At 39.4% G+C, this 27,767-nt stretch overlaps 1 protein-coding gene across 12 annotated transcripts in view; it reads right to left on the reverse strand.

The window, feature by feature from the left end:
• F8 (coagulation factor VIII) overlaps window positions 1–27,767 on the reverse strand; it is a 198,570-nt gene that overhangs the window by 56,251 nt on the left and 114,552 nt on the right. For 4 of the 12 annotated variants that reach the window (XM_077989004.1, XM_077989003.1, XM_015128573.3 and 1 more), the window contains 8 exons: window positions 24,214–27,319; window positions 7,590–7,743; window positions 5,978–6,190; window positions 5,464–5,692; window positions 5,074–5,256; window positions 2,372–2,488; window positions 1,694–1,765; window positions 170–255 (listed from right to left, as the gene is read on the reverse strand). In XM_077989004.1, the coding sequence (XP_077845130.1) occupies window positions 170–255; window positions 1,694–1,765; window positions 2,372–2,488; window positions 5,074–5,256; window positions 5,464–5,692; window positions 5,978–6,190; window positions 7,590–7,743; window positions 24,214–27,319 (4,160 nt within the window). Of the gene's footprint in view, window positions 1–169; window positions 256–1,693; window positions 1,766–2,371; window positions 2,489–5,073; window positions 5,257–5,463; window positions 5,693–5,736; window positions 5,843–5,977; window positions 6,191–7,589; window positions 7,744–24,213; window positions 27,320–27,767 lie in introns of those variants that run through there. The other 8 variants (XR_013412903.1, XR_013412904.1, XM_077989005.1 and 5 more) reach the window with 7 other exon arrangements.

The raw sequence follows: 27,767 nt of genomic DNA on the forward strand, positions 1-27,767 counted from the left end.
TCAATTCTATCCCCATATCTCTTTGTTCATGACTGCTTTCATACAAATCATAAGGCATTCTGTTCTTTAGTTTTCTCATATTCATAGAATCCTTTGAGCTTACAGGAGGAATAAGTAATGCAATTGACTGAATGTGATACATTTCCCACCACTGATTAAATTTTCTAACCTTGATCCAAGAAAAGGGCTCCTTGGTGCTCCAGGCATTGATTGATCCAGAATAATGAAGTCTGGCCAGCTTTGGGGCCCACTGTCCTTTGCCGAAGTAAAGAAACAGAGATTAAATCAGCTGGGTTGGTCCTAGACACTTGAGAATAAAATTATTGTCTTGAGAAAGATTAATCTAAGCTGTGATGAAAATAGAGAAAAACATAAAGGCTTTATGGCATACCAGTATCAATTACTATCTAAGGATACTGCTTATCCTTGTTGTCCATTTTATTTTCTAAAATTTATAATTTTGTTAATTGTTAGCACCGCTAATTAGCTGATACTGCAATTTGTTACCGACACTACCAAATAATAATATTATTATTTCTTTTCTTTTCTTTTTTTTCTTTTTTTGAGATAGAGTCTTGCTCTGTTGCTTAGTCTCGCTCAGGCTGGAATGCAATGGCGTGATCTTGGCTCACTGCAACCTCCACCTCCTGAGTTCAAGCAATTCTCCTGCCTCAGTCTCCCGGATAGCTGGGACTACAATTGCGCACCACCATGCCCAACTAATTTTTGTATTTTTAGTAGAGATAGGGTTTCACTATGTTGGCCAGGCTGGTCTTGAACTCCTGACCTCAGGTGATCTGCCTGCCTCAGCCTCGCAAAGTGCTGGGATTACAGGCGTGAGCCAACATGCCTGGCCTATTATTTATTATACAATTTATATTCATTGTAGAAAAATCAGAAAATGAAAAGTAAAAATAAAAATAAGTAAAAATACAAATAAAAGAAATTTTAAAATGTAACCCTTCCACCTAGTGAAAAATGTTACTATTTTGGTATACAACTCTTAAGCCTCTTTTTCAAGGGGATTTTTTACCCCACAAAAACATAGGTTGGCAAACTTTTTTTGTAAAGGGCCAGATAGTAAATCATTTAGGCTTTGCATATTATATGGTCTCTGTTGCAACTATGTTACTGCTGCTGTAGCCATAGATGTAAATTAATGGACATGGCTGTGTTCCAAAATAAGACTTTATTATGGATGCTGAAATTTGAATTTTATAATTTCACGTCATGAAATAGTCTTCATCTTTTTGTCAATTATTTAAAAATGGAAAATCTGTTCATAGCTCACATGCCATACAAAAACAGGCAGTGTGCTGCATTTTGCCTGTGGGCAGTAGTGCTCTAAAACAATTTTTGATAATTCTCTATAGACCCTAGTCAAACGTTACCATTACTGCTCACAGGAAAGTGTAGCTTCCTGCTACAGTGAAAAGAATTGACTCAAGGAAGGAATAGTGAAGGTAGGGAGGATATTTAAGGAGGCAGTGTCATTGCCCAGGTAAGAAATGATAGTGACCAGAGTTAAGATGGCCACAGTGGGAAGTGGAGAGGAGGAGATGTATTTGAGAGGCACTTATGGAATAGAGCAAATAGAAGCATGGAGATGGATTCATTATCTGAGATTCTCCAACAGATTATTAAAAAAGATATAATCAGCCCAGGTTCTTGGAGCAAAAATAATAGTATTTACCATATTGTCCTGAAGCTGTAATCTGAAAATCTCTAATGCGTCCAGAAGCCATTCCCAGGGGAGTCTGACACTCTGAAATGAAACAGGTGGAACACAGTAACTAGAAGTGCACAAAATTCAGCTTCTCAAATGTAAGTCAATGAAAATGGGAGAATGTCAACAAATGCTAATATTTTTTAGTGTTTAAATGTGCCAAGAACTGTACTAAATGTTTTACTGTATTAGTTCATTTAATTAATCCTAACGGGTGCTAGAATGATTCACATTTTACAGCTGAAAAAACTGGGGTCCATACATAAATAGACCAGTGGTTCTCTTACTTGTTTAGGGTTAAATCTCCAAACTCTTCCAAGTAATATTTCTAAATTATCTGGTAACTAAATCAACATTAAATTCCAAAATCTGCTACTGGAGATCTTAGAGCTTTACCAAGTTGTGAAAATGAGGTGTTTTTCTGGTCAATTATTTAGAGCTTCAGGTTCAAAGTGTTCAAAGCTTCAAGTATATCTGCCCTCCTCTGAGAACTCTGATGATTTCTACCAGCAATATTCTTTTTAAATTTGATAATGATGTAAGCTTGTATTTATTTCCTGACACAAGCAACCATTCGAGAAAGGAGGAAAGCTGTAAAGAAGTAGGCTGAGTGGGTAGGGAACCTCTGCCCACATGGCTACTCACTGTTGCTGTACACCAGAAAAAGTGTGCTCATCCCAGCATGTAGGTGCTCGCCAATAAGGCATTCCACCCGCCAAATTCCAGCTTTGGATGGTAACATTTCAACTGTCTCAAAAACACCTTATAAAAACCAAAAGGAACACAAATTATTTCTTTTCACTAAAAAATGAGCATAAGATACATTGGTTTATGTGAAATATCAGGGTAGACCTACCAAATTTGGTAGTTCCACTATTCTTGGACCCCTCAAACCCAAAGTGCTTGCTAGGTGACCCTTACAGTTGGGGGTCATGGAGATTGAGTTCTGACTACTCCCTCCCCCCAGGAAATGAGAAACAGGGTGACTGAATTCTTTGATGATAGGGACAGGAGAATGCTACTGCATTATGATTGACCTACATCCCCAGGGTTTTTCCAAGCAAAAGGTGTGTTTCCCATTGGCCAGATGTGGACTCTGTGAAAGAGATAAGTCAGGGTGAGTTCCCACTGGATCCAGTCCACTAGGGCTGCCTACAAGGGTAAAGTTACCCCAGCAACAAGAAGCTGCAGGTGAACACTGAGGGCTGAGAAATGAGTCACAAGTGACCACCCAGAATAAAGGTGGAAGAAACCATGTCAAGGGGATTTCATGACAGTCATGTAAGGGAGTCTCTAAAGAGTTCCCTGAAAGTGCCCTGCAGGAGAAAGAGTCAACTTTAAGTATTGCCAGGCACAAACAGTGTTAAGCTAGTTTACAACAATGGTGCCAGCTGTAAATAGGTAAGAACTATCTTATCCCCTTACCTTTAACCTATCCATGTTGGAGTTCAAAACAGCAGCTATAAAGGGGCTGTTGCAAAGCATGATCATCACAAGGTACAGACACAGAGGACTCAACCATGTCTCCCTTTTCCAGTGCAGACTTCCAGCCTGATGCAGGCTCAAGTTGGAGGGGAGATTGAAGTTAAATCAAGTTCAGAACTTTGATTAATATCTTGAGATGGACATTGTAATTTCTGATTTGAACTGTATTTGTGATATAAAGTGACCTTAGTCCTGTTTATTACTTAAGGGTGAGGAGAAAGTTACAGGGCTTATCAGAATTTTTATGAAGAAATAGGGTAAGTTTACCCCCACTCTTAAACCAGATTTTTTTTTTTTAGAGACAGGGTCTAAATCCAGTCTGTCATTGATGGACATTTGGGTTGGTTCCAAGTCTTTGCTATTGTGAATAGTGCTACAGTAAACATATGTGTGCATGTGTGTTTATAGCAGCATGATTTATAATCCTTTGGGTATATACCCAGTAATGGGATGGCTGGGTCATATGGTACTTCTAGTTCTAGATCCTTAAGGAATGGCCACACTGTCTTCCACAATGGTTGAACTAAAAAATGTGGCACATATATACCATTGAATACTATGCAGCCATAAAAAGGATGAGTTCATGTCCTTTGTAGGGACATGGATGCAGCTGGAAACCATCATTCTCAGCAAACTATCGCAAGAACAGAAAACCAAACACTGCATGTTCTCACTCATAGGTGGGAACTGAACAATGAGAACACTTGGACACAGGAAGGGAAACATCACACACCAGGGCCTGTTGTGGGGTGGGGGTAGCAGGGAGGAATAGCATTAGGAGATATACCTAATGTAAATGACGAGTTAATGGGTGCATGCAGCATGCCAACATATGTAACAAACCTGCATGTTGTGTACATGTACCCTAGAACTTAAAGTATAATAAAAAATTTAAAATAAAATAAAATAAAATAAAAATTCAATAATTGTTAGTATATACATAGAGTTGTGTAGTCATCTGTGATCAACCTTACCTAGTAGTGTTAAGGGGCAAAGTAAGATGAAAACTGTGGCCTGTGACTTTAGATAGTGGTATGGTAGAATTTAGAGTCAGATTGCAATGGATTAAGGAGAAAGTAGAAAGTGAACAAGCAAAGAAAACAAATGTGGACTATTCTTTATTACAAAGAGGAAGAGAGACATAGCTCTGGGGGATGTGAGATCACAAAGTTTTGATTGATTTTTATGATTTAAAATATGTCAATACTTTTCTAAACTGAGAGGAAGGAGCCATTTCATCCAATTGCATTGGAAAAGGGAGACATGGCTGAGTCCTCTGTTTCTGTACCTTGTGATGATCATGCTTCCCCAAAGCCCCTTTATAGCTGCTGTCTTTCATAGCTCACTGCAGCAATCCTCCCACCTTGGCCTCCCAAAGTGCTGGGATTACAAGTGTGAGCCACTGCACCTGGCCAAACCTATTTTAAAGGGACAGTGGAGAACCAAAATAGAATTGTGTTGTGATCAACATTATGAGTAGTGCTTAATCAATATATTGGTTACATACATAAACAAATCACTCTTTGGATGACTACTGGTGCCCTATGGGATTTGAGATGGTAAATGATAAAGGAATAAATTCCTTTTCCCTAGGAAAGTACTATGACATTAATTATCCATTTATTATGTTCTATTTCCTTTTTAGCAATTTTTCTATATGTGAAATTATCTTGTTCATTTGCTAATTTATTTATCTCCCTGTAGGTTTGAAAAAGTGTTACCTGAGAGCATGAAGAAGTGTTACCTGAGAGCATGGAGCTTGTCTGCTTTGTTCACTGATTGTGTTCCCAGTGCCTAGACCATTTAAAGTAAGTACTCAACAAATAGAGCAGGTAGAAGAAAGAACGCAAACGAGCTCATACCTGGATAGAGATTGTACACTGCCATTTTATACTCCTCTTTTTTTCGTACAGTGAACACATGTCCACTAAAATGAATAGAATGGATGTTTTCATTGCTGCCCATGCTGAGCAGATACCATCGAATCCTTTGATCCTGAGCCATTACTAAGCCAGGTAGTGTATCCATTATGTAGCCATTGATTGCTGGAGAAGGACACAGAGAAGCCTGTTAAAATCTATTATATAAGTTTCTTTCCCTCCACTCCACCAAAAAAACTGACATCTATCAGGATTCCACTCCCACAGATATACTCTAAATAAATACAATGTTTAAGGCACTGGATCAAGTCTCATTTGTCAAAGTGCAATCTGCATTTCACAGTGATAATGTTTGGATGTGGGATATATTACCATGGAAGCGATAATTCTCTTTAAAAGTGGGATCTTCCATCTGGATATTGCAGGGAGCCCTGCAGTTTCTTTCTGTGTTTTCAGTGAAGTACCAGCTTTTGGTCTCATCAAAGATAGTGAAAAACAGAGCAAATTCCTGTACTGTCACTTGTCTCCCATGAGCAGGGTTCAGTGTGTTAGTGTGGCAGACCAGAAGGGGTCCAATCAGGCCTGAGTGCACATCTTTTTCCTAGGGAGGGAAGACATCAATCCTATGAGTATAAGCTCTCTCACCTATGAACCAGAGTGGATTTCTCATCAATTTTTATGCCACTCCAACCTGCCTCCCATCTTCCAAAAATATAATCCATCCTCTTCAGTAGATTCCAGAATGACATTTCTAAAACACAAATATAGTGATCAACTCCCTATTTAAAGCTTCTCATTGCATGTAGGATAAAAACCAAAATTCTTAGCACACAAAGACCATTTCTTTTAAACCAAAAAGTGGTCAGTACAATAGACACCTGCTTACCAGGTCAACATCAGAGAAATAAGCCCAGGCTTTGCAGTCAAACTCATCTTTAGTGGGCGCCATATGATGTTGCACTTTCCAAAAGTAAGTTTTGGTTTCATTAGGCTTGACAAAATTTTTTCTAGGTTCTGCTCCTTGCCTCTGATCTTCCTCATAAGAAATAAGGCTAGAATAGAAGGAATAGGGACGAGAGGCCTGATTTTTGAAAGTTACCTGCAGAACAATAACGACAAAAAAAAAAAAAAGCAAGAATAATCTTCTAGGATCTTAAAGTCCTTAGGGTTTACATCCCTAAAAGAAATACCTGTCTTTTGGTCTTTATCAAAGTTTTTAATACCCTGGAAGAAGTGGTACAGATGGATGCTGTTAGAACCCAAACCTAATCCTGAGGAGGTTTTGTATTCTAAATTTAAGGCATGAACTCAAAGTTGCAAAGGAGAAAACTCCTAAACACTTAAAGGCAATTCCAGAGTAAAAGGGAAAATGTCACTGCAGGGGTTATAAGAGACCATAACGCCAGGAGTTGATATGTAAGTTAAGGTTCTTCATGACAAATTCTAGAATGAATGCATATTATCTTTTTAAAAAGGTTTATTTTCCAGATTAAAAATTATACATATTTATCATAGAATATATGGAAAGTCAAATAAAATGTAAGGCAAAAATTGCCCACAATTCCATAATTTTAGATCCTTCTACATCCTTAATATAAACAATCAATTAATTGAAACAATGAATAGATATTTTCAGGAAAAAATAAAACTACTTTGATCTTTGGTTCACACAATGCACCAAAATAAATTTTAGTCTACAGGAAGTATTAAAAAGTTAAATGTAAAAAATTAAACTGTAAGAGAAAAACTGAAGAAAGTATAGCTGTTTTTAAAAAAGTCTCTGGATAGGCATGAATTTTTATAAACATAAAAGCAATCAAAGTGTCAAAAAGTAAAAATTGATGGGTTATTATCTAAAAATTAAAACTTGTTTTATTTCAAAAACCATCGTTTATAAAATTAAGAGAAAACAAAAACTTGAAAAAGTACTTTTCATTAAAATGTTCAGTGGTTTACTATCTAATATATAAGGCAACGTAATTAATAAGAAAAGCACTTCCTCCACGAAAGACAAATGTGCAAGGGACGTTACCAAATAATTAATAAGAAAAACTCTTAAGATGCTCAAATACATTGCACTTCTGGAATTTTAATCTTAGAAAAACTGTTGTGATTACAGCGTTATTTATATAGTGAAAAAAGAAACTGTCTAAAAGGTTGTTCAAATAAATGGTTACATAAACTATGGTTCCAAAAATTCATATAATAGACTATTATGCAGTATTTTAAAAACATACATAGGAAGTGTTTTTAATGACATAAGAAATGTTTATGATGTGATATTTAGTTAAAAAACAAGAATCAGAATTCTGTATGGTATAATTTGAATATATAAGGAGAAAAATACACAGGAAAAATATAAGAACATACACAAACATGATAATTATGGAATTATTTTTCTATACTTAAACATTTCAAAAAGTGGGAATACATTATAGTCAGCAAGAAAATAAATATATAAAATTAATTTTCTTGTAATTCCATTATCCTTAACTCACCATGATATTATCTTCAACTTCTGCTCTTATATATGGCCCCAGGAGTCCCAAATGTTCATTTAGTTCTCCACGGTATAAGGGCTGAGTAAAGGAGCCATCAGTAAATTCCTGGAAAACAACTTTCTTGAACTGAGGGACACTGCCACTCTGAGCCCTGGAGAAAAGAAAGCAGAGGAAAAGCAATAATTTTATGTACCAAGTGGGTAGAAATGCCTCACATCCTCATTTTCCTAGGTGTCTGAGAAGCATTTTGCATAGTTAACCACTTTATCTTCCTTGAAATATACTTTTGCCAAGCTTTATTAGTATGTAAGTTCCATGAAAACTGGGGTTTTGTCTATTTTGTTCACTGTTGTATTCCCAGCACCTGTAATGGTGCTTGGCACAAAGTAGTAGCTCAAAAAATATTTGTTGAATGTTGAATGAATGTAGAGTTTATAAACATACTCCAAATATAAGAGAGTCCCATGGTCAAGCCCTTGGACCTCTTTTCTTTTTACTTTTAAAAATCCTATTAAAATTGTGAACTAAAAAAAATTGTGAACTAAAACATGTACAATAAAGTGCATAAAACACAAATGTCTTTGGTACAAAAATGCAATCATCACCCAGATCAGTAACATTGCCAGTAACCCACAAGACTCACTGAATGTCCCTTTTCAATCATACTTTCTCCCTTACCACTGAAGGTATCCACCATTCTGATCTTTATGATAATCGTACATCCTTTAAAAATATAGTTTAGTTTTGCCTGTTTTGAAGTGTGTAAATAAAACATACTACGTATATTCTTTTGTTTCTTCTTTCACTTAGCATTCTGGTTGTGAGATTCATCTATATTATTGTATGTAGCTATAGTTTGTTCATTCCTATTGTTGTATAGTATTATATAAATATACCCTAATCACGGACATTTGAGTCGTTATAATCTTTGGTGCTTTCAAATGGGCCTGCTAGAACCTTCTGGTGCATATCTTTTGGTGAACATATATGTGCATTTCTGTTGGGCACATACACAGCGGTGGAATTGCTAGGTATGCATGTGTTCGACTTTGGTAGGTATTGCCACACTGTTTTCCAAAGCAGCTGTACCATTTTCCATTTTCATTAGCAATGTATGAGAGTTCCATTTGCTCCAAATTATTACAAATACCTGGTATTGACTGTGTTTTTACATTTTTTGATGTTCTGTCAGGTTGAGCATCTTTTCTTATGAGTAGCAGTCATTTGGATTTCCTCTTTTGTGGAGCACCTATCCAAGTTTTTTTCTGCTAAGTTTTCTCTTGAATAATCTGCTTTTTTCTTTTTGAATCAAAATAGTACCCTATATATCCTTGATTGCTGGAGAAGGAGGACACAGAGAATCCTGTTAAAATCTATTATATAAGTTTCCTTTGTGTGTTCTTTGTGTTATGTATTGCAAACATTTACCATTCTGTGGCTACTCTTTTCATTCTTTTTATGTTATCTTTTGATGAGCATAAGTTTGTAATTTTAATGTGTGGAATTTATTTTAAAAATCCTTATTGGCTAGTGCTTTTGTATCTTGATGTCAATTCTCTTTCTTTCCCTACCCTGTGGTTATTAATATATTCTTTTACTTTTTCTTTCTAAAATGTTTATGATTTTATATTTCACTTTTAGACTTGTAATGCAACATGAATGGATTTTTGTGTATGGTGTGAATTAGGAATCCAGTGTAATGTTTTGTCTATATAGATACCAACATTTTTCAGCATCTTTTATTGAAACTCTTCTTCTGTGACACCTTTGTCATAAATTAAGTGTCTATGTGCGTTAGACTAGTTTTGAATTTTCTATTCAATTTCATTTACCTGTTTGATTATCCCTATACCAATTGCTACACTGTTTTAATTATTATAGTTTTAAAATAAGTCTCAATATATTATACAACAATTACTCTCATCTTATTCTTCCTCTTCAAGAAGGACTTGGCTATTCATAAACCTTTACATTGTCATATTAATTTTAGAATCAGCTTGTTGAGCTCTACAAAAGGAAAGGCTTGGGATTTTCATTCAGGTTGCACTGAATCTATAAATCAGTTTGGGAATAACTGACAGTTTCAAATATCATGTTTTCCAATTCATGTATGTGGTGTATCTTGAAAGTTATTTAGGTACTCTTTAAAGTTTCTCAGTAAATTTCCATAGTTTTTTTTCCATAGACATCTTGCATATTTTTAGCTAGACTTATTTCTAGGTACTTGTTAGTATTTTATTCCACTGTTTATTTTGTTTTTACTTCATCATTGTGTCTCACCTAGCTGACACACTCAAACTTAACCTTCCCCCTGGTCAGGACTCTCCTAGAAAGTGGCTATCTTGGCTTATGACCATTCTCAAGGGAGAGACCTCAAGACTAAACTAGAAAGAAACCATAGAAATAAAAATCACAATGGGGGTCACCTTCCAGCTTCTAACCAGAAGGAAATCAACCACCTTCAGCTCCGCAAACCTGCAAGCAATGTGAGCTGTGTAACAATCCAACACAGGTGGAGAGCCAGCACTGATTTGGCCTGGATGGTTCAGGATAATCACTTGAGCAGTGAAGCCAGCTACTTCCGTTGGTGAGTCATTTTTGCTGTCACAAGCCATATTGCCATGATGAACATCTTGGCAATGTGGGCTTCAGAGAAAGCATAGGTGTTTTTTTAAAAAAACCTCTGGATAGGCAGGAATTTTTACAAACAATATACTACAATTCAAGATGAGACTTGGGTGGGGACACAGAGCCAAACCATATCATTCCACCCATGGTCCCTCCAAAATCTCATGTCCTCACATTTAAAAACAGAATCATGCCTTTCCAACAGTTCCCCAAAGTGTTAGCTCATTCCAGCATTAACCCAAAAGTCCAAGTCCAAAGTCTCATCTGAGACAAGGTAAGTCCCTTCCGCTTATAAGACTGTAAAATCAAAAGCAAGTTAGTTACTTCCTAGATACAATAGGGGTACAGGTGTTGGGTAAATACAGTCATTCCAAATGAGAGGAATTGGCCAAAACAAAGGGGCTACAGGCCCCATGCAAATCTGAAATCCAATAGGGCAGTCATTAAACCTGAAAGTTGCAAAATATTCTCCTTTGACTCCATGTCTCACATTTAGGTCACCCTGATACAAAAGGCAGGCTCCCACAGCCTTGGGCAGCTCTGCCCCTGTAGCTTTGCAGGGTACAGCCCTGCTCCTGGCTGCTTTCATGGGCTGGCATTGAGTGCCTATGGCTTTTCCAGGTGCATGGTGCAAGCTGTCAGTGGATCTACCATTCTGGGGTCTGGAGGACAGTGGCCCTCTTCTCACAGCTCCACTAGGCAGTGCCCCAGTGGCGACTGTTGGGGGCTCCCACCCCACATTTCTTTTCCTCGCTGCCCTAGGAGAGGTTCTCCATGAGGGCTCTGCCTCTGCAGCACACCTCCGCCTGGATATCCAGGCATTTCCATATATCCTCTGAAATCTAGGCGGATGTTCCCAAACCTCAATTTTTGTCTTCTGTGCACCCACAGAACAAAGGCTGGGGGCTTGCACCCTCTGAAGCCATAGCCCAAGCTGTACTTTGGCCTCTTTTAACTGGGGTGGCTAGGACACAGGGCACCAAGTCCCAGGCTGAACACTGCAGGGGGGCCCTGGACTCCTCCCACGGAAGCATTTTTCCCTCCTAGGCCTCCAGGCTTGTGACGGGAGGGTCTGCTGCGAAGATCTCTAACATGCCCTGGACACATTTTCCCCATTATCTTGGCGAATAACATTTGGCTCCTTGTTACTTATACAAATTCTTGTAGCTGGATTGAATTTCTCCCCAGAAAATGGGTTTGTCTTTTCCACTGCATCATCAGGCTATTTGTTGAATAGCTTTCACCAAAATGCTGATAGTGATATGGACAATGAAACTGCCCCCATGACCCAATCACTTCCCACTGGGTCCCTCCCATGACATGTGGGGATTATGGGAACTACAATTCAAGATGAGATTTGGGTGGGAACACAGCCAAACCATATCTGGGTCTTTTGTGGTTCTGTACAAATTTTAAGATTGCTTTTTCTATTTCTGTGAAAAATGTTATTGGCATTTTGATAGGTAATACATTAAATCTGGTAGTACTGATATTTTAACAATATGAATTCTTCCATTCTATGAACATGGGATAGATACCTTTTCATTTTGTGTGTGTCTTCTTCAATTCCTTTCATCAATGTTTTACAGTTGTCAGGATAGAGATATTTCACCTCTTTGGTTAAATTTATTCCTAGATATTTATTTTTATTGTAGCTATTATAAATGAAAATGCTTTTATGATTTCTCTCTCAGATTGTTAGCTCTTGGTATATAGAAATGCTACTGATTTTTATATGTTGGTTTTGCATCTTGCAACTTTACTGAATTTGTTATCAGTTCTAACAGTTTTTTGGTGGAGTGTTTAGGTTTTTCTAAATATAACATTGTATCTTCTGCAAACAAGGGGAATTTGATTTCTTTTTTTCTAATTTGAAGGCCTTTTGCTTAATTCCTGCATCTTGGACTTCTAGGACTACATTTAATAGAATTGATAAAAGTGGGCATACTTGTCTTGTTCCAGATATTAGAGGAAAGGCTTTCAATTTTTTCCCATTCAGTATAATGTTAGCTGTGCGTTTGTCATATATAACATTTACTGTTTTGAGATATGCTCCTTTTAAATCAAGTTTGTTGAGAGTTTTTATCATGAAGGGATGTTGAATTTTATTCGATGCTTTCTTGACATTTATTGAAATAAAGATATGGTTTTTGTCTTTCCTTCTGTTAATGTGGTATATCACATTTATTGATTTCCATATGTTGAACTATCTTTGTATTCCTAGGATGAATCCCCCTTGAGCATGACAAATACTCATTTTAATGTGTTGTTGAATTTAGTTTGCTAGTAGTTTGTTGAGGATTTTTGCATCTATATTCATCAGTGATGTTGGCCTGTAGTTTTCTTTTTCAGGTACACTGAGAATACATACGCTGTTCCATTTGATGGTGTCCCATAAGTCTCTTAAGCTATCTTTGCTCTTTTGTTCTTTGTTTCTTTTGATCTTTGGATTAAATGATTTTCAGTGACCTGTCTTTGAGTTAACTGATCCTTTCTTCTGCTTGATCTAGTCTGCTTTGAACCTCTCTACTGAATTTTTCTGTTTAGTTATAGTATTCTTTAACTCTGTGATTTCTGTTTGGTACTTTTTAATACTTTTTATCCTTTTGATGAAATTCTAAATTTTTTTCTTGCATTTCTCTCCTGATTTTAGGGAACATCTTTATGACCATTGTTTCAAATTCCCTTTTGGGTAAATCACATATCCCTACTTCACTCGGGTAGGTTTTTGTAGGTTTATCTTGTTTTCATTTTGAATGTATTTATTTGTTTCTTCATTTTCCTTGGCTCCCTGTGTTGGTGTCTGCACATAAGATAAGAAAACTGCCTCTCCCAGTCGTGTCAGACATGCCTCATGTAGGAGAAGGATCTCACCAGTTGGTCCAGCTGGAGACTTTAAGGTGCCTCACAAATCTTTGTGTTTGGCCAAAGTGCTGTCTCTGTTTTTGGTGGTCCCCTGGAGATTAGAATTTGCCACGTCCTGTCAGTACCCTGTGACCAGTAAAGTAGAAGGCAGACCCTCTAGATGTGACTGGAAAGGCCGGGGCATTGGATATGTATTCCAGTTCCTTCTATCCTCATGGTGAAGCTGAGTGCAGGGTTTATCTCCAACTCTCTGTACTAAGCTGGAGAGAAAATCTGTGGCAAATGCCTGTATATTCAGGCTGTACCTTCTGATCCTGGGGAGATGGCTGCTGGAATTTGGCCTGTTGTATGTTCACCTCTTTTTTTTTTTCTGTGGTCTATGGCCACTTGGGAGCACAAAGCCTCATTGACTCCCAGAGCTTGGTTGTATAGGAGACAGTCTTTTGGGTGGAAGCTATAGAAGTTGTGCTTGTGCATGGACAAATTTCTTCCAGGTAGAATGAGGACTTTAATTTATCACTGGGGTGAGCCAGAGGAAAGGCTCAGGAATTGCTGAGTTTCTGCTCAGGCTGCCTGAGGGCTACTGTTCTTCTGCCCTTTTAGCTCCCTGATGCAATTTCATTAGAATCTAGGTTGTCAAGTAGTCACCGGAATAGTGTGAAGTAAACCCCTTCTGGAAAGAAAATGGGAGTTGTGTTTTCCAGCCTCTTTTCTGCACAGTTCTCAGTGGGTATAGCCTCTGGAAGTGTTTGCATGCCCATTTAAAACCATCTCTTTCTGTGATCTAGGAAGACTTGCATATGCCTAGTCCTTTTCCCTCCCAGAGCCAGATTTAGGATGCATTCCTCAGGTAATAGCTGTAAACGTTTGGGTGCTCAACATGTGCCATAAACCCCTTCCAGGGAAAAATAGGAAGTTGTATTTTTATACACTACTCCCAGGGGATGAAGCCCCTGGAAGTACTGGTGAGTCTGTATAAAATTGCTGCTTTTTTTCCCTGTGGTATTGAGAAAGTCATGTTTGCCTAGTCTCTTCTGCTCTCAAAGCTAGGAGAGTTAGGATGCAGTCCCTCAGGTGGAAGCTGTAAAGCAAAAGTTCGGACACTGGATGTATGGACAAATTCTTTCTGGAGGGATTAACAGATCTGGAGTTATCATTGGGATGAGCTGAAGGAGAAGGTTTGGGAAGTACCAATTTTCTCCTCAGGCTGCCAGCAGGCTACTATTTGTCTGTCTTCAGCTCCTTGATGCAAGTTAATTAGAAGCCAGGCCACAAAGTAGCTACTGGAAGAATGTGTCATAAACTCTTTCTGGACAGAAATAGGGAGCCACATTTTTTTTCTATGGCCCTTCTCTGTACTGCTCCCTGGGGATGAGGCCCCTGGGAGTGCTTACAGACTCACACAAAACCACCACATTTTTCTTATAGTATAGAGAGAATTGTATATGCTTAATATCCTCTGTTCTCAGAGTTGGTGATTTAAGAGCCAAACCGTGGGTAGCCTCAGAGTTAGGGACTTATATGTAATGTCCAAACCCTCCTCTCCACAGAGGGAATCTGGGTGCTGGGGATTCTTTTCCCAATTGTATGGTGCAGTGCCTGGGGCAGGGCTCATGCCTCAGCTTTTCCTACCCATTTGATGTAGAATTTTGCTCAGTTGCCCAGTGGGTAGAAGTCCCTTGACTGATTTCTGACTTTCCCTCAGAAGGAAATGATCTGTGAATAGATGTTTATTTGGTACATCCGTGGGTGGAGGGAGAGTCAGGAGCCTTCTATTCCACCATGTTCTTCTATCTTTCTTTTTTTTTCTTTTCTTCTTCTTCTTTTATTTTTTTTTTTTTTGAGATGGGACCTTGCTATGTTGCCCAGGCTGGTCTTGAATTCCTGGGCTCAAACAATCCTCCTGTCTCAGCCTTCCAAATAGCTGGGAATACAAGCATGTGCCACTGCACCCAGCTTCTATCTTTAATTAGTACTATTGAAAACTTGCCTGTCTGCATCTCATTTGAGAGTGTGTCTTTTTTCTTTGGTTACTTTGAAGAGTTTTCTCTTGGGTTTCTGCAGTTTCACTCTGATGGAATATGCCTTTGTGTTTATTTTTTATTTATCCTGGTTGGGATTTGTTGAGCTCCCTGAACCTGTGTATTGATATATTTTTTAAATTCTGGAAAATATTAAGCCATTGCCTCTGCAAATATTGCTTCTTTTCTAATCCCTCTTTCCTTTCCTCCTGAGATTTCAATTAAACACAGTTTAGTCCTCCTCACTCTGTCCTCCATGTGTCTCTTCTGGTTATCTGTTGCTGTATCAAAAACTACCTCTAAACGTTAGTTGCTTAAAACAGCAACAATTTTATTATAGTACTGATTTTTTGTGAGTCAGGAATTCCAACAGGGGTTGGCTAGGTAACAGTTTTGCTCCTCATGGTGTGAAATGAAGTCACTCAGTAATATACAGCTGGCATCTGGGCTAGTATGGAGGGTCTAAAATGGCTTCATTCACATGTCTGGTGTCTTAGTAGAGAATGCTAGAAAGCTGGGTTCAGCTGGGACTCTTGACCAAAGGGCCTACATGTGAACTGTGGCACCAGGGTCAGACTTTTTATGTGGTGGCTACATTTTTCCAGAGAGAAAATCCCAAGAGAACCAGGTATAGGCTGCATGGTATTTTCTGGCCTAGCTTCAGGGATCACACAACATCACTTCCACCACATCCACAGGTTGCAATTTTTTGTTCCATTCTATTGGTCACACAGGAGTTGTAATGCCAGGCCAGATCAAGGGGAGGAGAATTATACTCTACTCCTTGAATGACAGAGTGGCAAGGTCACATTGTACAAGAGCATGTAGGACAGGCTTTATTGCCACATCAATTTTTAGAAAATACAATTAGCCATAGTATCTCATTATATCTTTTGTATTTTTCCACTTAAAAAAACTCTACATGCTGCATTTCACAGTATTTCTTTTTTACTTACCTACCAACCCACCAATTCTTTCTTCATGTTTTAATAATGGTATCTGATGATTCCAAGATCTTAGGTCTGTGAGTTTATTTTGGTTCTCTGTTGTTTCTGTTATGTCTTGCTTATTTTTTCTTATTTGTTTTTGTACCTAATATCGTTCTGTTCTGGGTATTGTATTTGAAACATTTATGAAAATAATTTGAGTTCTAGAAAGTTGATTTCTTCTTTAAATTTTATATTTTCTTCTGCCAGATGCCTGGGAACACTGCCAATCAGAAACTGGCTTAAATTATGATCAAGAATAGAGGTTTCAAATTCCACATGTTCTCACTTATAAGTGGGAGCTAAATGATGCGAACACATGGACACATAGAGGGGAACAACACATATTGGGGCCTGTTGGAAGGTGGAGGGTGCAAGGAGGGAGAGGATCAGGAAAAATAACTGATGGGCACTAGGCTTAATTCCTGGGTAATGAATAATCTGTTCAACAAACCCCCATGATGTAAGTTTACCTATGTAAGAAACCTGCACTTGTACCTCTGAACTTAAAATAAAAGTTCGAAAAAAATTCCCAGACCTTAGCGACTTCCTGATCATATGCTCCACTTGGGGAAAATTCAGATCAGTATTATAAACTGCCAACAGACACCAGTTCCCAAACACATGGACCATTCTTGCCTCTGAGAATCACAGAATGAAAGAAAATGATTGAGAAGAAGCTCAGGAAGTATTCCACCAGCCCAGACAATAGTTGTATCAGACAACTATTGTCCAGAACATCAGCCCTGCAATTCAATCTGAGGGTCTGACACCCCTTTAGAGAGGGCCAGAAAAATTTGGAAAGGCCAGAAGGGCAAGAAAACAAAACAAAACAAAAGGTCCAGTGAGCAAGATTTGAAGGAATAGGAGCTATTTTGCTGGGACAGAAGAGTTACCTAAGATAGAAGTATCTGAAAACCTGTTATGTGGAGGAGATATTGGGTCTGTGCTGTGTAGGATGTGGGGCGGGTGCAGGGGGGCGGGTACGTCCAGGGATCCACAATTAGCACAATCCAAAAAATAAAGTGAGCTGTTTTGGAAAGTCACCATAGTGGCTGGAATAACCACACACAAAAAAAGAATAGAGGTTTAACAGACAACACAGATGATAGAAAACTGGACTGTAAGTTAATGAAGTGAAAGTTAACTGATTCACCATTATCTTGAGGATATTTCTCTTTAGGGACTGATATGGTTTAGCTGTGTCCCCACCCAAATCTCATCTTGAATTGTAACTCCCACAATTCCCACGTGTCTTGGGAGGGACCCGTTGGGAGGTAATTGAATCACGGGGGCAGATCTTTCCCGTGCTGTTCTCATGATAGTGGATAAGTCTCCACTTATCCACTATCATGAGATCCGATGGTTTTATAAGGGAGACTTTCCTTGCACAAGCTCTCTTCTTGCCTGCTGCCATCCAGTAAGATGTGACTTGCTCCTCCTTGCCTTCCAGCATGATTGTGAGGCTTTCCCAGCCATGTGGAACTGTAAGTCCATTAAACCTCTTTCTCTGGTAAATTGCCCAGTCTTGGGTATGTCTTTATCAGCAGTGTGAAAACGAACTAATACAGGGACCAAGCTTAAAGTTAGAGTGGTTTACATCTATTTGTATTTCCTTGCTTACCCCATTAAGTGTTATTTGAATGCTATCTATGTGCTTATGACTCCTAAATTTATATCTTTAGCACAGACCTCTTCCTTAACTATCCAGACTCATACATCAAGCTGCCTACTAAACATCTCAATTTAGATATCTAATTGGCATCTCAAACCTAATATGCAAAAAACAGACCCTTCAGTGTCTCCTCAAATAAATCTGTTCTACCTCAAGCCTTCCATATCTCACTAAATGACACCATCATTCACCTACTTGCTCAGGACAAAACTTAAAAATGTTCTTTACATCCTCTCTCCTCATTCTTCCCATACTCAATTAACAGCCAGTCTTATATGCTTATCTTAAATTATACCCAACATCCTTCCATTTCTTTCCATTTCTATCACCACCACACTGGTCTAAATAACTGTCTTCTTTTATCTGTATGACTGCAATAGCATCTTAACTGGTATCTCTGCCTCCATTCTTGCCCATGGATGCTGTGTTCCATATAATTGGTCTTTCCTAGAGTCCTAGAGTTTGGACATAAATGGGAGACCTGCTTTTGTCTCCCTACATTTATCATTTACTAATTCATTCAACATACATTTATTTGAACATCTACCATGTGCCAGGCACTGTTCAAAGTTCTGGGGACACACTATTAAACAATACCTCCAAAGTTTGTGTTCTTAATGAGCTTAACTTATAGTCAGAGAAGATAGACAATAAAGAAATAAATATATAATATTTCAGGCACTGTTAAGTGCATTGAAAAAAAATGATGGGAGTAATATTTACACACAGTGTTTAGGGAAAGCCTCACTGATAAAATGAAATTTGAGCAGCGTCTTGAAGGAAGTAAGAGAACTAGCATTAGAGTATCAGGGGACATAATTTTAAATATAGAGAACAGAAATTGTAATGGTCTAGAGACAGGAGCATATCTGGTCCATTTGAGAAGAACAAGGAGGTCAGTGTGGCTGGGGCAGGATTAACAGGAGACAATGGTAACAGATGAGGGCAGAGAGGTTGCAGAGGGTCAAATTTCACAGGGTCTTGAAGGCCATGGTGAAGTCTTTGGAATTTACTGAGTGAGATGAAAATCCACTGGAGGATTTGAAGCAGAGAACAGTGATCAGAATTGCAATTTGAAAAACTACTTTAGATGCAATGTTGGGAAAAGACTATATGAGGGTAAGGTTGGAAGCAGGAAGGCTTTCTATCAACCCTCATCTGAATTACTGCAATGGCTTCCTGCAATAATTCAGATGAGAGTTGATGATAGTTTAGATCTGGATGGTAGTCACTGAGGTGTAGAGAAGAGGCTGGGGTGGGGGTGGGTGTGTGTGTGTGTGTGTGTGATTTATAGACTTGATTTTATTATTTTAGTACCCTTTTATTATTACAGAAGCAGTGCATATGCAGTGTAGATAATTTGAAAATATAGGCAAATAACATTCAAAAAATAAAAACATCACTTTTATGGCATCCGAAGTGACACTGTATCCTCTCTTGGCTTGTAACCTGTTTTCCCTGGTCAATTATCTTCATCGTTCCATTTCGGTACATTTTCATCTTATTCAATACTAAGTCCATAATCAACCCTGATTATTTTTTGAAATTATAGCCAACAGGATCTGATATGGTTTGGCTGTGTCCCCACCCAAATCTCATCTTGAATTCCCATGTGTTGTGGGAGGGACCTGGTGGGAGGTAATTGAATCATGGGGGCAGGTCTTTCCTGTGCTGTTCTTGTGATAGTGAATACGTTTCATGAGAGCTGATGGTTTTAAAAATAAGAGTTTTTGGCCGGGCACGGTGGTTCTCACCTGTAATCCCAGCACTTTGTGAGGCTGAGGTGGGTGGATCATAAGGTCAGGAGTTAGAGACCAGTCTGGCCAATATGGTGAAACCCCATCTCTACTAAAAATACAAAAATTAGCTGGGCATGGTGGCACATGCCTGTAGTACCAATTACTTGGAAGGCTGAGGCAGGAGAATCACTTGAACCCGGGAGGTGGAGGTTGCAGTGAGCTGAGATCACGCCACTGACTCCAGCCTGGGTGACAGAGCAAGACTCCATTTAAAAAGAAAAAAAAAAAAAAAGAGGAGTTTTCCTGCACAAGTGTTCTCTCTTTGCCTGCTGCCATCCATGTAAGACATGACTTGCTCCTCCTTGCCGTCTGCCATAATTTTGAGGCCTCCCCAGCCATGTGGAACAGTAAGTCCATAAAACCTCTTTCCTTTGTAAATTTCCCAGTCTCAGGCATATTTTTATCAGCAGTGTGAGGACAGACTAATACAGTAAGTTGGTACCAGTAGAGTGGGGTGCTGCTGAAAAGATACCCGAAAATGTGGAAGCAACTTTGGAACTGGGTAACAGGCAGAGGTTGGAACAGTTTGGAGGGCTCAGAAGAAGACAGGAAAATGTGGGAAAGTTTGGAACTCCCTAGAGACTTGTTGAATGGCTTTGACCAAAATGCTGATAATAATATGGACAATGAAATCCAGGCTGAGGTGGTCTCAGATAGAGATGAGGAAGTTCTTGGGAACTGGAGCAAAGGTAACTCTTGTCATGTTTTAGCAAAGAGACTGGTGGCATTTTGCCCCTGCCCTAGAGATCTGTGGAACTTCAAATTTGAAAGAGATGATTTAGGTTATCTGGTAGAAGAAATTTTTAAGCAGCAAAGCATTCAAGAGGCAACTTGGGTGCTATTAAGGGCATTCATTTTCATAAGGGAAGCAGAGCACAAAAGTCTGGAAAATTTGCAGCCTGACAATGTTATAGAAAAAAAAAAATTCAATTTTCTGAGAAATTCAAGCCGGCTGCAGAAATTTGCATAAGCAATGAGGAGCTGAATGTTAATCCCCAAGACAATGGGGAAAATGTCTCCAGGGCATGTCAGAGGTCTTCACAGCAGCCCTTCCCATCACAGGCCCAGAGGCCTAAGAGGAAAAAGTTGTTTCACGGGCCGGGCCCAGGGTCCCTGTGCTGTGTGCAGCCTAGGGACTTGGTGCCCTGTGTCCCACCTGCTACAGCCATGGCTGAAAGGGGCCAATGCAGAGCTCCAGCCATGGCTTCAGAGGCTGCAAGTCCCAAGCCTTGGCAGCTTCCACATGATGTTGAGCCTGTGAGTGCACAGAAGTCAAGAATTAGGGTTTGGGAACGTCTGCCTAGATTTCAGAAGATGTATGAAAATGCCTGGATGCCTAAGCAGAAGTTTGCTGTGGGGGTTGGCCCTCATGTAGAACCTCTGCTAGGGCAGTGCTGAAGGGAAATGTGGGCTCAGAGCACCCACACAGAGTCCCTACTGGGGTACCACCTAGTGGAGCTGTGAGAAGAGGGCCACCATCCTCCAGACGCCAGAACGGTAGATCCACCAAAAGCTTGCACCAGCATCCGGAAAAGCTACAGACAATGCTCGCCCATGAAGGCAGACACGAGGGAGGCTGTACCCTGCAAAGCCACAGGGGTGGAGCTGCCCAAGACCATGGGCACCCACCTCTTGCATCAGCATGACCCAGATGCAAGACATGGAGTCAAAGGAGATCATTTTAGAGATTTAAGATTTGACTGCCCCATAGAATTTCAGACTTGCATGGGGCCTGTAGGCCCTTTGTTTTGGCAAATTTCTCCCATTTGGAATGGCTGTATTTACCCAATGCCTATACCCCATTGTATCTAGGAAGTAACTAACTTGCTTTTGACTTTACATGCTCGTAGGTGGAAGGGACTTGCCTTGTCTCAGATGAGACACTGGACTGTGGACTTTTGAGTTAATGCTGAAATGAGTTATGACTTTGGGGGACTGTTGGGAAGGCATGATTCATTTTGAAATGTGAGGACATGAGATTTGGGAGGGGACAGGGTGGAATGATATGGTTTGGCTGTGTCCCTACCCAAATCTCATCTTAAATTCCCACGTTTTGTCGGGGGGACCTGATAAGATGTAATTGAATCATGGCAGCTGGTCTTTCCCTTGCTGTTCTTGTGATAGTGAATAAGTCTCACAAGATCTGATGGTTTTAAAAAGAGGAGTTTCGCTGCACAAGCTCTCTCTCTTTGCCTGTGCCATCCGTGTAAGACATGACTTGCTCCTCCCTGCCTTCTGCCATGATTGTGAGGCCTCCCCAGCCATGTGGAACTGTGAGTCCATTAAACTTTTTTCTTTTGTAAATTGCCCAGTCTCAGGTAAGTCTTTATTAGCAGTGTGAAAATGGACTAATACAGGATCCTTTACAGATTAGATGTTAATGTAAGAAAAAAAAAAGTTGGAGAACTTCAAGGTCTGTGAACTGAATAACTGAAATAGGAAATGGTTTTATTTATTTATTTATTTATTTATTTATTTGAGACCAAGTCTGACTCTGTCGCCCAGGCTGGAGTGCAGTGAGGCCATCTCAGCTCACTGCAACCTCCGCCTCCCCAGTTCAAGCGATTCTCGTGCCTCAGCCTCCCGAGTAGCTGGGACTACAGGTGTGCACCACCATGCCTGGCTAATTTTTGTATTTTTAATAGAGATGAGGTTTCGCCATGTTGCCCAGGCTGATCTTGAACTCCCGGGTTCAACCAATCCACTTGCCTCAGCTTCCCCAACTGCTGGGATTACAGGAGTGAGCCACTATGCCTAGCCAGGAATGGTTTTTGATTGCCATGGAGAAGGCTGGGCAATCAGCAGGTTTGGGGAAGGGGTAGGAATTAAGAGTCTAATTGTGTACATGTTAAGGTAGGGAGTTGATATGTAAATTTTGACTTCAGGAGAGAGATCTGAGAATATCTCCAGATATTCAACTGGAATTATCTGCAGATAGATAGTACTTAAAATCATGAGGCTAAACAATATCATCACAGAGTGAGTAAAAACACAATAAAGGAGAAGTTGGACAACTAATCCCTGGAGCACTCTAACCTTTAAAGATTAGGGGGATGAAGAAGGACTCACAAAGTTGACAAAGATTGGCAGTGAGTTTAGTAGAAAAGTGAAGAAAAGTGGTGTTAGAGAAACCAAGTGAGAACCTGTATCAAGGATGGAGTAATCCCCTCTCAAATACTACTGAGAATTCAAATAAGATGAGGACTAGGAATTAGTAATGTAAAGATCAATAATGACCTTGAAAATGTAGTTCTTATAAAATAATAGCGATAACAGCTTCTTTGGGGTGGGTTAAAGAGGAGAGAATGGCAGGAAAAGATGCAAAGGCTGCAAGCAGGGACAATTATTTTAAGATGGTTTCTGTAAAGATAGGGGAGGAAATAATAGCATAATTGATGTTGATGAGATTAATCTAGTGGAGAGAGAAATTGATGATGTAAGGGAGAAACGGAGAAATTGCTGGAGCAACATTTTTTATGAAGGGAGAAGAGATGGGAATCACGTACAAAACTGGAGAGGTTGGCCTTAGGAGCACATATATTCTATTTATTGTAATAAGTGTGCAGGCAGAGTATATGGGTACAAATGCCAGTAAATGTGATGCTGGGAGTCTATGGAGGTTCATTGCACAGCATCAGCTAAGAGTGAAAATGGGCATTGGAGAATGGAAAAAAGGTGTTTTAGATGTAAGGAAAACAGAAAATCTAAGATAGAGGTCCAGGAGAATGAGAAAGTCAGTGGACTAGGGAAATATTCTATGGTTGCTGTGCAGCAATAAGGGCTTAGTTGAGCTAGAAAGCAAGGTGGGAAAGTGACAAGTCATGCTTGTCCCTTCTTGTTCCTCAGACATGCTAAACTTTTTCCATTCTCAGGGCCTTTGCATTTTCTGTTCCCTCTGTCTGGAAACGTCTTCTCTCAGAGCTCCATCAGCTGGCCTCTTATCATCATTTAGGTCTCAACTCCTCAAAGATTATTTCTGTGACCACCACAGCTAATGTAACACTCTACCATATTACTCCATCATATTATTCTCTCTACCATATTATTCTATTCTACCTTCTGAATAACACCATTGAGATTGCCTTATTTAGTTTTGTACTAACTTGTCTCTTGCTCTTTCCAACAGAATATAAGCTCCTGCTGTGCTGCACTCCAATGTGTACAAAAGTGTCTGGCATGTAGCAGGTGCTCCATAAATATTTGCTGACTGACTGACTCTCCTTATGTTTATATTCCACATTTCTCTGTGGTACTTGACCGCTCAACCTCCCTCTACTCACCTAAAAATAAAATCCTCCTACTTTGCCCTCTGGATCCCCAGTATCATGAAAACCAATCCTCCACAAGTCCTTAACCTCTTTAACATGAACTCACTTCTTCTGCCTCGCTTAAAGTTCTCTGATGAGACTAAGATCTCCCCTGCAGCTCATAAGGTTGATAGGTGAGGTTGACTTTCTTCCTGCTCCACATTGCTCCTTCTTGACCCTGATTCCTCTACCCTCTTGTAAACCTCTCTTCTATCTCACCAGAGTTAAGAGTTTCAAGCCACCTTGATTTTTCATCCTCTAACTCTCATTGTTGGTATCATCATCTGGTAAAGTCAAATGTCACAAGAGCAGAGCAAAGGAGTAACCAATGAATTCATACCTGTTTCTTAGAACATGCGGGGAACTACTCATCCCATAATCCCAGAGCCGCTCCACTGCAGCAATAAAATAGTGTCGTGTTTTCTTTTGAAAGCTGCGGGGGCTCTGATTTTCATCCTCACCATAAATGTCAAAATCTTCCTTCTTCATTTCAACTGAGATGGTATCATCATAGTCAATTTCCTCTTGATCTGACTGAAGAGTATTAAGAGTTATTTCCCTTTGATGACGTTTCAAGACTGGTGGGTTTTGAGAGCACAGCCTTTCAGTCCCACCTTGCTTTGCCCAGGTGACTTCTATTTGGGGCTCATTTTGTTCCTCATTTATTGCTGCTATTGTATGATTGCTTTCACAAGGGTTCAGGGGCAAAATGGTATCCTTTTTCTTAAAAGCTGTGTTTTCTGGTGACTTCTCTTGGGATTTCCACTCTTCTTTTGGTATCTGAGTACCATAGTGGTTATCCCAAGCAAGAGGATCCAATAGCTTGGAAGGAGTCTTTGCAGAGCTTTCTGTTGCTCCTCTCAGAAAGGGAATTTTTCCAGGTCTATTTGCTTCCTTCCACTTAATTGCTCCCTCTGTTTCCTGAAGAAGGCTCCCTTCCATGAGATCCAGATGGCCAGGAGACCCACTGCTAGTTTCTGTAGGGAAAAGGTCCTTCTGATAAATGCGAACTTTTGGAAGCAATTCAACTTTGCCAGATGTTTCGGGCAAGCCTGGTTTCAAGAAAACAGTGTTCTCAACTTTCTTGTACGTGACTGAATTTGTAGCACTTGTCACCAGGGAGCCAACCTCTCTTTGATCACCAATCATCTCCAAGGTTAGAATAGCTAAAGAAAGGTTATTTTTTTTGACTCCTTGTAAGAAATGACTGCTTTCTTGGACCCCAGAATCTTTCTTTCTGTAAGGTGGTGCTGGAAGACGAGAAAAGTTGTCTTGGAATAGGACCCTGGTCAGATCCATAGGTCTAATAGATGGAAATGATGATACCTTTGCAATGGGTAATGGAGATCTATTTGCTTGAGTGATGCTATGACTCCTCGTAAGACAATCTGATAAGGGAGACTGAGTAATGGCTCCTTTCTCCTTCTCATTGTAGTCTATCTGTGTGAGGGTGCTTGGGGTCAAATGTTTTATGTTTTTGGACCACTGGGTTGAGGTCTCCTCCACAATTAGCCTTTTTTCAAGTTCTGTTTCTTCTAGTGGGAGTCTGAATTGTTTCAAAGCTCTCTTACCACGTTGCGTGACAAAATTTTGCTGGTTTGGATTAGGAGATATCCTTGTGGTGTGTGGATATTTCTCTACAATTTGCTTGGTTTGATTTCCCAAACCTTCCAAGTTTTCTTCCTCCCCTTTTTCTGAGAAATGAGCCATGTGGTTCTTTGTTCTATTTGTTGAATCACTTAATGACCTAAAATCTTGAAGTACTGGAGCATATGCCCCCTCATATGAACCTTCTACATTTTGCCTAGTGCTCAGTAAGAAAAGGTTCTTCATGAAATTCTTAGTGCCAGTCACTGTATGTATCTGAGGCAAAACTATATTATCTTGGATTAATGTTTCCTTTCTTTCTATTTCTTCCTGAATTTTTTTTTCTTGATTGTGTGTATTATTTTCATGTAAATTATCCAAGTTAGTAAGAAATAGGTTTCTGCTGCTTGGAAAAACTATCTCTTTGAGTCCTATATCCTTTGTAAGTTCACCCTTTCCTACTACCACTTTATTTTTCTCAGACAAGAAATTCTGACCTTCCACAGAGTTTTCTGGTCCTAAGGATATGAATAGTTTTGCACTGGGGCCTTGCCCCGAGTTCAGGGAGTTCTTTCCATGAGTCCTTTGTATCCAATTTGCTGATTCTGGTAAGAATAGCATCTTAAAGAATGACATATCTGGATTTTCTGCATCTGGTAGTATGGGGCCCTCTATTTTTTGTTGGACCATTTCCATGTTTTTCGATGAAGTAGTTTTATTTGACATATGATTTAGCCTCAAAGCTGTAGTATTTTTGTCTGTAAGCATTCTGTCATGAATCAAAGGTGTCACTTTTTGAAATTCAGTATCACTTTCTAATATATTTTGCCAGACTGATGGACTATTCTCAACTAATAATGATGGGCCATCAATGTGAGTCTTTCTATTAGTTGCTGAATTATTGGAAGTTTTGTTTATCTTTAACAAAGAGATGCTAACTTTGAATAAGGCATTATCTTTAGTCAACAAAGCAGGTCCATGAGCTCTTTTCTCTTTAAATAACCTACCACTCTCTGTTGACCATACATTTTTTCCCCATGAACTTTCTTGGCTATTCATTAAACCTGATTCTAACAACTTTGAATCATTATTTTCTTCACTCAAACTCAGAGGTCCACCAGACTCAATAAGGGGAGATGACTTTTTGCCAGACAGAGTGGTATCTAATTGACTCTCATAATGAACTGGTATATTTGGGGGTCCTAAGGAACTTGTATTATCACTACCTGCTACCAAATTGTCTGACGGAATTGTTGAAATCAGATTATTTGATGAACTAGAAACTTTAAAATCAAATTTTTTCAACTCTGTTGCTACAGTTGTCCCCAGTTTCTCATTTAATCTTAATTGGAGGTCTGGCTCAGGGGTAAATACCATGTCCCCACTGTGATGGGGCTGTGGCCTGAGGTGTGTCATTTTAGAAAGGTTGTTATTAGTGTCTATTGCTCCAGGTGATGGATCATCAGAAAAAGTCTCATATTCGGCTTCTTGGAGATCAGATAAGGATAGCCCATGTGGAGTAGGACTCTGTCGCAAGAGCATCAGCAAATCACTAGAGGAGACATTCTGTACTTTAGGCATTGGTGTTCTGTGTGCAAACCAAGGGTCAGTCTTCTCTATGTCATTTTTGGGAATTGTGGTGGCATTAAATTGCTTTTGCCTAGGGCTAGGGTGTCTTGAATTCTGGGAGAAACTTCTTGGCTCAATGGCATTGTTTTTACTCAGCAAGTATGTTGAAATATCTTCATAACTGTCCTCGTAATAATCACCAGTGTTCTTGTCACAACTAGAAACCTTCAGTAAGGCGGTCATGCCTCTGTTCCGAAAGTCTGAGTTGTGGCACCCCAGAATCCATAGGCCTGGAGATGAGGAAGAATAAGACTCTGGTTACTCATAACACAGATTCTAAAACGTTCTGTTAGAGGTTCTCTCCCATTCCCAGATAAATGAAAAAAATACTAGTCAGTATCATTATATCACAGGTCATTGGGTTAAATCCCTGGAACATGTAATATAAAAGTGGTTTTTGCATTGCTGCTGTTGTTCTATGCCTATTTCTGACCATAAGAAAAGACTGTGATAAAAATGAATAGATATTGGGATTAAAATGGGGAAATGTAATTAATATACACAATAGTGGAGGGTCTTAATAGTGACACAGAACTCTGAATATGACAATGATTTAATTCAGGAAAGTATATTAGCTAGATGTTATTGCTATATCACATAGTGGCACAGGTTCCTCTTGAATCCATCAGATTGCCTGGATTCAAATCCCAGTTCTACCATTCACCAGCCATGTGACTT

The sequence above is a fragment of the Macaca mulatta genome, chromosome X (assembly GCF_049350105.2).
Source record: "Macaca mulatta isolate MMU2019108-1 chromosome X, T2T-MMU8v2.0, whole genome shotgun sequence".
In the NCBI taxonomy this organism is placed as follows: domain Eukaryota; kingdom Metazoa; phylum Chordata; class Mammalia; order Primates; family Cercopithecidae; genus Macaca; species Macaca mulatta.